Raw genomic sequence first — 11240 nt, forward strand, 5'->3', positions numbered from 1 at the left:
CTTTAAAAGAACATTCTCTGTCATACCAGCATCAGTTGATGGGGAATGTGTCTAACTTTGGCATTCGATGATAGCCTTATGGCAGTAAAGTCAATTCATCATTAAATAAAATTCAATATATCCAGAACTCTGCCGCCAGAGTCCTCACTCACTCAAGGAAATCTTCCCACATTACTCCAATTTTACGCAGTCTACATTGGTTACCCATTCGCTATCGCATTCAGTACAAGATACTACTTATTACATTTACAGCACTCCATGGTCTTGCCCCCAACTATAGTTCTGATCTCATCCATACATACTCCCCTGTTCACACACTTAGATCTTCGGATACCGGTCTGTTGATGATCCCACGGCACAAACTATCGTTTGGTGGTAGAGCATTTTGCACCGCTGCCCCAACTCTCTGGAATTCCATTCCACAACACATCCGTAATCTCTCATCACTACATGACTTCAAAACCCACATTAAAACATATCTTTTTGTAACTTGTTTCCCCGACCCCTGATCTATGTTCTGATTCTATATGTATCTTCACAGTTTCTATGTCATGTTTTTATGTCATGTTTCTATGTCATGTGTTTTTGTAATTTATTGTAAAGCGACCTTGAGTCTTTAGAAAGGCGCTATATAAAATAAACTTATTATTATTATTAAAGTGTCTCACAAAAATCAAAACTCTTACGGCAATGTACAAGAGTAAGATGAGAAACACTCCTGAAACTGTAAATAATAAGGTGCTTTCAAATGATTCCAACCATGTGTTCCTCTCAGAGGAGAAAACACCATGATCCTTATCCCAACCATTTTTCAGTTTCAGAGATTGAACGCTTGGTGTGTTTTGATTACAATGTGTGTTTAGGGCGAACTACTGGCTGCACCCCTACCAGACAGAATGCACCAGCCAGTATGCACCAGGTAAAGTTGATATGCTAATTAGCAAGGTAGAATCCGAAATCGCCCCCTAAACCCTCATTCACTATTCCCTAGTGGTGGTGAGATGAAGCCTTGTGAAGCATTAAAGCTTTTCAGCCAAATGGTTCACAAAAGGGTTAATTTCTCGAGGCTTCATTTGCTCACAATAAGCCTTGTGGTCAAAGAGTGTAAAACAAGCAGATACATTACAGATTACCTGTGATCTGTGATACACTGTATTTTGCTCCAGTTCCTTTTACAATTTCTTTGACTTTATATGCAGGTGATTTTAAGGTGTGTAACCCACTTGGGACGTCCCGAAAGAAACACAAGCTTTTTGCTGTGTACTGGATTTTGAGCAATTTACCCCCAGGCTCCAATTCATCTCTCTTCTCAATCTATTTGGCTCTCCTGTGCAAAAGTGAGGATTTAAAGCACTATGGGTATGAGAAAGTCCTTGATCCTCTTCTGCGTGACCTTTCAATTCTAGAAAAAGATGGCATATTCGTTCATCTTCTTGGAACCTTTCTTAAAGGTACTGTTTATTGTGTGGTGGCAGACAACTTGGCGGCACATGGTATTGCTGGCTTTGTTGAAAGCTTTTCATCTGATTTCTTTTGTCGGTTTTGTGTGGGAAAGAATTCTGATGTCCAGCCTGGAACAAGAAGTTCGGTCTGGTGCATTCAACCTCAGAGATAAAGATCTTCAAAAAGCTCATGTGAAAACTGCACTGGAGAATGGCACAAGCTGTTGTGGAGTGAAAAGAGAATGTGTTTTTACTAAGCACCTCTCTCATTTCAACGTGCTATCTGCATATCCACCAGATGTGCTACATGACATTTTTGAGGGTGTAGTCCCTATAGAACTTGCACATTGCTTAGCTTTTGCTGATATCAAAGAAATACTTTTCATTGGAAAGCCTCAATAAATCAATCCTCCAGTTTTCCTACAAGTGGGTTGGAAGAACAAGCCTCATGCAATTCCTTGTACATTTTCACAGCACTACACAATTGGTGGTAATGCCCATGAAAATTGGAGTTTGATCAGATTGCTTCCATTTCTGATTGGGCATGTGGTGCCTGAAGGTGAGCCTGCGTGGCAGGTGCTAATGGACCTAAATGATATTGTTTAGTTGGTGGTTTCCCCAGTACACACAGATGAATCCATATCCTACCTTGAGATGAAAATTTCTGAACACAGGCAGAGGTACCAAGAACTTTTCCCCAATGTCAAAATTCTGCCAAAGCACCATTTTTTGGAGCATTACCCTGAGATGGTAAAATCGTTTGGTCCTCTTGTCAGTCTATGGACTATGCGTTTTGAAGCAAAGCACAGCTTTTTTAAGCAGGTTGCACGACACACAAATTACTTCAAAAATATTCCCTACTCGCTCACTGTAAATCATCAGCTGATGATTTCCTACCACTTGAAAAGTAGTCATGAAAAACATACACTGGAAGTTTCGACTGCCTCAACAGTTCTTCTTGATGTTTTGCAGACAGAGGTAGCTCACATGATCAAAGATAAATACCCAAATGTATCAGGGGTCCATTTGGCTAGTAGTGTCTCTAGCAAGGGCTTGAACTTCAGAAGTGGTATGCTCCTGGCACATGGAACTACAAGTGGCCTCGAGTGAGGGAGAGTACAAACCAGAGGAAGAGGGAGACTAACAGAGCCTGTTGTTTCCTCTGAGGCAAGATGGCACACCTCAGATGAACCAGGCATACCACCATCTCAGACAACGAGAGTCCTACAGTGCTCTGGAGCTGTTTCAGTTGTTCCTTTCACCCACAGTGTGTCAGACCATTATTCAAAACTCAAATGCATATGCAGCTGAGCATCAGGACACCAGACGTAAACCATGGCAGGACCCAGAAGGACCTGTACTCCTACCTGTCAGTTCTAATTTACAAGGGTCTGGTAAAGTTACCAGCACTGATGGATTATTGGAATGGATCCAGACTGTACAGTCTTGGCTTTCCTGCCACTGTCATCTCGTGACGGAAGTTTCAAGCCATATCCTCAGCACTTCATCTGAGGGATCCAAAGATGGATGCTGAAAATATGAGAAAAACAGGAACACCTGCTTATGGCCGTCTAGGGAAATTGAAGCCAGAGTATCGGGAGATGTGTGATGCATGTAATACTTTTTAACATCTCCATCAAAATATCACCATAGATGAGAGAATGGTGGCATCTAAGGCCAGGATTTCCCTAAAACAATACCACAAAGAGAAGCCGACAAAGGGGGGGTTAAAGCTCTTTGTTTTAGTGGACTAAGCCCATTTTTATACATGGATACATGGGATTTTTTCATCTATGAAGGCAAATCTCCTGTACCACAAAGCAAGGGGCTGAGCTATGAATCACTAATGCGCTGGTGGAGGAGGACGGGTATAGGGAATGGACTAAATGCCTCGACAGGCATACGAAAATGGGTGGCCCAGATAGGTCTAACATTTTCTGGTCCACCAAAAGAGTTCACAACATCCCACCATAAAACACATATTTTGATCTACACTGCACTTATCTCCCTTTCTTACTTACAGAATTCAACTCAACAGGTGAAACTAATATATAGACTCATTACATGCAAAGTGAGATATTTCAGGCCTTTATTTGTTATAATTTTGATGATTATGGCTTACAGCTTATGACACCCATACAGTAATTACACAGTAATACCATGGTCATTGAAAATGAAGGAAGCATGAAGTGCTCTGGAAATGTCCTGGTAGACTGCTGCGTTGACTCTGGATTTAATAAAGCACAGTGGACCAAAGTCCTCTTTTCTGATGAGAGCAAATTTTGCATCTCATCTGGAAACCAAGGTCCCAGAGTCTGGAGGAAGAGAGGAGAGGCACACAATCCAAGATGCTTGAAGTCCAGTGTGAAGTTTCCACAGTCTGTGATGGTTTGGGGAGCCATGTCATCGGCTGGATTTGCAAATGAGATGCAAAAACTTGCTCTCATTTAGCTTGTTGCGGACTTATTGCGGAAAACGTAACAGGAACAAAAAACAACAGGTAAAAGATATCTTAAAGCCACTCAAGAGACATTAAAATGGTACAGCAGGTACAAGGCATACTGACACTGTTCACTGACAGTCACTAATGATATTAATATTTAAAACTTTATAAAGTAAAATAACTAGCTTCCAGCCAAACAAACATACGGATTCCACTTAAGTCTATATAGCGCAACTTATGTGAGTAATGTGAGTTTCGTAAGTTGCGCATTAGGCGTAAGTAGACTGCGTATGACTGGAAGCTAGAATTTTACTTTTGTAACGTGTTAAATAAGAATATTTTTTTTACGTTATAATTTAATTAATTGTTAATATTTACTCTTGTATACATTTCTTCTCCTGAATCAGTTTTTTAAGGGGCTTATTTTGGGAACACTATGGCTGCGTTTACACTTGGCATTAATATGCGACCTGTATCTGGATGTTGTCCACATACACATTGACAAGACAAATGTAAATGTGTTTCTGATAGTAATGTTATCCGATCAGCTTGTCCAGGTTCGGAGGTAGTCAAGGACGCATTGGCCCTCATTTATCAATCTTGCGTCGAAACGGAAGATTTCGTCGAAACGGACGAAATCTTGCGTCGAATCTTGCGTCGAAACGGAAGATATGTTGGCGTAAGATTATGCTTACACTCCTCTCACCGCCTGATTTATGAAGCTGTGCGTACCTTTGAAATTCAGGTGTACGCAAACCTGCCTCTTGATAAATGCCGCGGCTGAAAACGATCGTCATTAGATTAACACGCCCCTATATATTCACGTCTCCGCCTCCCCCACGCCCTCATTTTACGCCATGGACACGCGGAAGACGGCAAAGAGGAGAAACTTCTCCGGTGGAAATCCAGTTTAAATCGCTGGTTGGTTGAGCACCTATCACAAACAATGCATTATTTTACAGCACGTGTTTTGAAACTATTAGCGTTGAATTTCGTATGACGTCACATGTAATAGGGTGTACAATAGTGATGATGATGTGAATAATTGCATGACAATTTGTAATATTTTTCTTATTAGTAGCCTATTATGATTTTGATTATTAATGACGCTTATTGTTATTTAGAAGAATGTCTTCGTCATTATTATTATTTGTATTATTATTATTATTTAAGAAGAAGAATGTCAAATGTTTTGCGCTATTATCTAAATATCGATAAAAAACTATTGCGAAATGACAGCGTTTCCATTAACCGATATTATGCAACTAAAACGTCCTTTTTTCTCGCGCGATAAGTCATTCCAAAAATCACGGCAACGGACGTTGGTTTATATAATATCACAGCCACCGCATTAGACATTATTATTATTAATGGAAGGAGACGTAGGCTACGTGTTATCCAAGCATTAATGTCAGGGCCCTTATAGGCTACTCCGAACGATATATAAGGAGTTTCTGGGTGTTTCCCCTCATTTCTGCTCTGAGGTTTTGATTGTGACATTTCTTTGAGGTTTAGAATCCAGTATTCCTATAGGCTAATTATTGTTTATTTTATTAATTTAATAAAGAACTCTGTCTCTTATTCCAAAAGATCCATGTAGGCTACTTTTGTGTCTATTCGTTTTTCCTTTTTAAACCCGTAATTGAAAAACGAAAAATTAACGGTTGTCTTTTTAAAACGCAAAGTTGAACACCAAAAGTTTAATTTGAACTGGCAACACCAACTGCTGCGCAAAAAAAGTAAATATCGACGAATTTTCAGATTTTTGTTTAATGACTTTTTGCCCCTTTATTAAACATGTAAAATATACACAAATTAATATGGAAAACATGTCGATTTTACTGGTTTTCTAAGGTCAAATTAGAATCTGGAATTGATATTTTCCCGCAGTGATGAATGAGAAGAGCCAATATTAAACTATTGTTTTCTAAGTCGGCTAAGATCTCCATCTTCGCTGTTAATGCGCTTTTAGAGAGAAATGCACCTTTCATACGGATTACTTAATCGGAACAAAATGTATTAGCTTTCGATTCCAATTTGTTCGTTTTAAAGTGGACATTTCAAGCTTTAGATAGGCTATATTTTGTTTCAGTTCTCGCGCTCCAGTTCACGGAGATCATGAAACTGATTGTTTTATTTTATTTTACAAAAGCACAACGTTTTCTTGTAGTTACAAATAATGTATTATTATTTTCAGTATGACCAGAAATGATGGAGTATTTTAAATTGTTTCACTATTGATAAGAAAAAGTGTTCGCGCGCGCGCCTCCGTGCCATCCAGTGCGCGTTCCACACTCCGCTCCACAAACCCTTGGATATGCGTCAAAATCTTGTGTTTATTTGTGATAATCTTAGTCCTGTATTATTATTGTCTAACCCGTATTATGAATGTCATTTGACGAATTGCTTTGTTCCTTTTTTGGATAAAAGCGTCTTCTAAATATAGCCTAGTAATAATGATGATAATTATTATTATTTGCGGACACGGACCCCAAACACACCGCGTCTTCAGGTGACTGTAAATGCGCAAAAACTGTTTCCATTGCAGTTTTGCGAAATATTCCTTTTTCGAATTGCCTGAAAAACCACCTCATGCGAGCGTAAAAACTTTTTTTGCGATAAACGCGAGTTTTTGCGAAATTGACGTGTTTCCATTGGGCGTATTTTCAATTCGCAATTTCAATTTGCGCAATTTGAAGGGTAATGGAAACGCATTACTGAACCCAGTCCGTGCGCGCATGCCGGGCTTAACTCACAAAAATAAACACTGAAGTTTATAATTTCTGTTGTTGTTTTTTTACAGGGTCATAATATATCATATCTTTAGTTTGTCAGTGCGTTTTGTGGTGTTAGGAATTGTTTTTCTGCGCATTTCAGCACTAACTCAAAACGTGCGTACATGTACACCACCTCCTGAGCTGGCGTAGGATTTGAGCGTGCCGTACGCCAACGTCCATATTGATAAATCGCAAAGTCACCGTGGTTTTGGGTGTACGCCAGGTGTACGCTGGAAATTTGGTGTACGCACTTTTGATAAATGAGGGCCATTGTGATCGGATCTCAGTGTAATGTAAACGCAATCCAGCCATCGTGTCTGCATTCACAGGTGGATGTCACACAAACCCCGCCCACTGTCATTAATATATGAGCGGGACACAACCAAACGCTTTCTGACTTTCTCCATTTCTGTAAGCCTGTTCAGAGTATTTACTTTTTCCCACAGGTATAGTACATTTATGTGGTTTTGTTTTATTAATACAGTGTATACTTTTTTCTTGATATACCCCGAAAGAATGGAAGTGAAATGTGACAACATGCCCCAAAGGTGGGGTACATTGTAACATGACCATGACAGTTTAAAATGCTATCTGATCTACAAAAAAAAATATAAAAGACAAACTAAAATATTTTCTCAATAAAATAAAATAATTAACTTTTTCATATAAAATAATGGTAATTTTTTATATATTTTTAAATAATTTTTCGAGTTTGACAACGAACACACCGGAAAACACAAAACATAATAATAATGAATCATTTCTGAACATTGACTCTGTCTTTATTCACCTTTTTCTCAATAGAATTAATAAAAGTATAGATTAGAATAGCATAGTTCATTGTAACACAGTGTGACGACATGCCCCACCTTCACAAGTGGGATCTAAACCCTGCTAGTGTCTTCTGCTAGTTAGCGACGCATTAAATAACCATATTTGTCTCATTTTAAATAAACACCAAAAATAGAGATGAAAAATTAAATAAGAAATGTACTTTTGCTTTGGTTAAATAAATGTTCAGTGATATCTTCCAAAGATTTCTGAAATTTGGCACAATTTTTTCTCTATATAGTGTTGATATAGCAATTAGAAAATACACTAAGTTTCATCATGCTAGTATGTGTGGAAGTATTTAAAACAAGGGTGTTACAACTAGCCCCGTGTTAGGTTGTGCCCCGCTCTCCCCTACATCGCAAATATACTGAAATGTTAGCCTTTGCACTTAAAAGTTGCAGAACCATTCATTTTCTGTAAAGAACGGGCATTTTTCCCACCACAGTTGGCTGCGTTCTCGGACCCGTACTGCAATGATAAAGTCCACTGGAGGCAAGTTGATGTGAGAACCAAAGTGCAACTTTAATTCCAAAACGTGATCATAAAACAAAGGCATGAAACTGGACACTCAAAACAAAGACAAGAACATCAAAAGGAAACATTCAATAGACAAAGACAAAGGGCAAACATGAGGGCTTAAATACACAAGACTAACGACTAGACAAGGAACACCTGTGAACAATGAACCAATGACACATCAGACAAGCGAACACATGGCAGGATCACATGACATACATGAAACAGAAACAAGGAAGGAACAAAACCCAAAATGTGACACATACGTTTCTCTGTACCGTTTCTATTACGGCATCTATCCACATTATTAGTACTTGCAGCCTCTTCATCCTCCTCATTTTGCGAGATTTGTAAAATGTCCCCTGACTGAAAACTGTTTTTAAAAGAAAGCCCACCACTTCAGGTCGACTTTGCACCAGAGTCATCCTTTTTTTTCTCACGGGAATGTGAGATCACATCTGTTATTCAGATACAGAAGCTACTTGATGTGGACAGGTGTAAACCCACCGTGTCCTGATTGGCTTATGATCCAATCCGCTAAATCGGATCACGGTGATCACATGTCAATGGTGTAAACGCAGCCAATAGGCTTGTTCGACTTGAACGTTTTTACATTCACAAACACGTATGTTACACACTGCATGAAAGGGAATATTCAAAAAACATAATGGGGCACTTTAAAATTACTGACATTTTTTTTACAGTGCATGTTAACATTGGGGTATGAAAAAACACATGCTGTGTGTCACGATTTGGTTATGTTTCATGTTCCTGTTTCATGTCTGTCATGTAATCCTTTGTTCAAGTCATGTGATCCTGCCTTGTCTGTGTCATGTTGTCATTGTTCACAGGTGTCCCTTGTCTTGTCATTAGTCTTGTGTGTATTTAAGCCCTCATGTTTGCGTGAGGGCTTTGTGTCTTTGTCAAGTTGTATTTGTGTAACCTCTGTCTGGTAAGCTTCATGTTCATGTTTAAGTCTTGTTCTAAGTTCAGACCACGCCATGCTTTTGTTTTATATTTGTTCATGTTATCCTAAATAAACTGCACTTGGCTTCCCTACAACTTGTCTCCAGTGGACTTCATTACACTAGTATGTTATAGTTAATACTACATTCAATTATATTTTCACATATAGATTACTGAATCACAACCTGGGGCCTGTTTCAATAAGGAGGTTCAACCAACTCTGAGTTAAAACTTGAACTCTGAGTTGACTTCCCCTGAGATGGGAAACTGAGTTTTCGGTTACAGATCAGCTGAAATTAGTTAGTTCAATCAACTCTAAGTTGACTGACTCTGAGTTGAGCGTGTGCACCACAACTATAAAAAGCCATTATCAATGGAGCGCAGATATTATGAGTCACCATGGCAACAGCGCCAGACACAAAGAGTCATTACTGTTATACAGTGTTGGGTGTAATTAATTACCAAGTAATCTAAATATTGTAATTTAATTAAAGGGATTACTCTTAATTATTCTGTAATTTAAAATAAAATATGATGTAATTACATTAAATAGACTACTGCATAGACTATAGAACAATTCTGTATAAAACAATAGTGGATTTAACATACATTTTTAAAAGGTATATTTTTAATGTAACCTTCTCACTCTACACACTTTGGTAAATTCAAGAATAATTCATGCAATTGTATATTGTTCATTTTGAAAGCATTAAAAGTGCAGTTTCTTGTCTCTCCTCATTGTATTGTTCAAGTGGTTGAGGTTGATATGGGACTTAGTAATTAATAATAAGTAGACCAATACTTTCTAAAGATAATAATTATTACATTAATCTAATTACACTGTTGAAGATGTCATTTGTAGGTAGTAATTAATTACTATTTTAGAGTAACTGTTATAATATCAGGTGAAACTGGAAGAACAGTTATTCAACCTAATTTTAATTTTCATGACTGCAGGCTGCACCTATAATAAGTGTATTCTGACCATTTTAGACAGCGCGGGATGCCAACCGCTGCGGAGTATCCCATTACCTGAGTGACTCGCCATAGAAATAAACAGAGAAGTAGCTCTGGCTACAATGTTCTACCGCAAGACGCATACGGTTCTGTTTATTAACCGCGAAAGTGCTAAAAGTTACAGTGTGCTTCTAAATGTCAGATTGTACACTTTTGTTTTAAAGGCTGTGGTTATGTCTATCATTTAAATAAACAACCTGGTAGCTCAAATGTGATTTCATGACATTTAATGAAAATCTGCTTGTGTATTACAGGTGCTGTGAGAAAGAGCCATGTCTCCCGTGCCGCCACCGATGACAAGATTACAAAGCATGTAATACGGTGGTTCAACCTGCCAACAGATAGAGCTCAAGGAGCCGTCCCACTGTCAGCATCCTGACCCAACAGTGCTGACAAATAAAAACAAAAAAAAATTTTTCATGTAGTGAAATTGGTACAATTGGTTCTTGGTACAATTACATTTTTCTGTAATTTCTAATCAATGTATACATGAATAAAACTATTTAAAAAATAGTAAATACATGTAAAGTCTGTAATTACCTAATGTTTTATTGTTGTATTGTTACTGGCTAAACATTTTGATTTTCAAGTTTTTAATGATTTCATGTTTTATTAAAATTAATAAAGGCATTTAATTAATAACTATTCAAGCTTTTATAGAGCAGTCTATCTTATGTTGGTCCATTAGATTTGAAATATTTCTGTAGCTAGTTTTGGCCAGATTACTAGTTTTTGGCCAGTGTAATAGACAGATTAAAAGGACCCACTGTCAGTTTGCTATCTGGGAATCACACTCTTCGGGGCTGTTTACACCTGGCCACTGCATGCGTTTTCTGTAATCGGACAGCTATCCGATCGTGAAAAGACCAGGTGTAAATTCCCTCAGAAACACATTCGAGACAGATTTAAATCCGATCGCTCAAACCACTTCAGGAGGTCTGCGGGGTGAGCAGTTGCTCATTATCATTTAAAGATGCACCGAAACGGGTCGCTGTGAACAGAGCTGTTTTTGAGGAGGTAAAAGGGTGTTGTTTTACACAACCATTGAGGAATTTTAACCAAAGTATGTTACAAACTTTACATGAAGACCCTAAAGAATCACACCAACTTGTGGAAATTGGCCATCCGGTAAGCCCTTTAACACACATTCATCTTTATTAAAAGTAAAAATATGAAATGATCATTGTGTTGCCGCTCTCTCTTATTGCGGTCTGTGATTTTGAAATTAGCTGCTGATCAATTAAA

At 38.2% G+C, this 11240-nt stretch overlaps 1 protein-coding gene across 1 annotated transcript in view; it reads left to right on the forward strand.

Moving 5' to 3' along the window:
• The window catches only part of LOC307004674 (uncharacterized protein), a 31060-nt gene extending 20421 nt beyond the window's left edge, over positions 1-10639 (forward strand). The window contains exon 3 of the mRNA XM_079624067.1: positions 10250-10639. Within this exon, the coding sequence (XP_079480193.1) occupies positions 10250-10374 (125 nt within the window). The 3' untranslated portion in view covers positions 10375-10639. The remainder of the gene's footprint in view (positions 1-10249) is intronic.
• The last annotated feature ends 601 nt before the right edge of the window (positions 10640-11240 follow it).

This window comes from Phoxinus phoxinus (assembly GCF_949152265.1).
Source record: "Phoxinus phoxinus genome assembly, chromosome: 9".
Classification (NCBI taxonomy): Eukaryota; Metazoa; Chordata; class Actinopteri; order Cypriniformes; family Leuciscidae; genus Phoxinus; species Phoxinus phoxinus.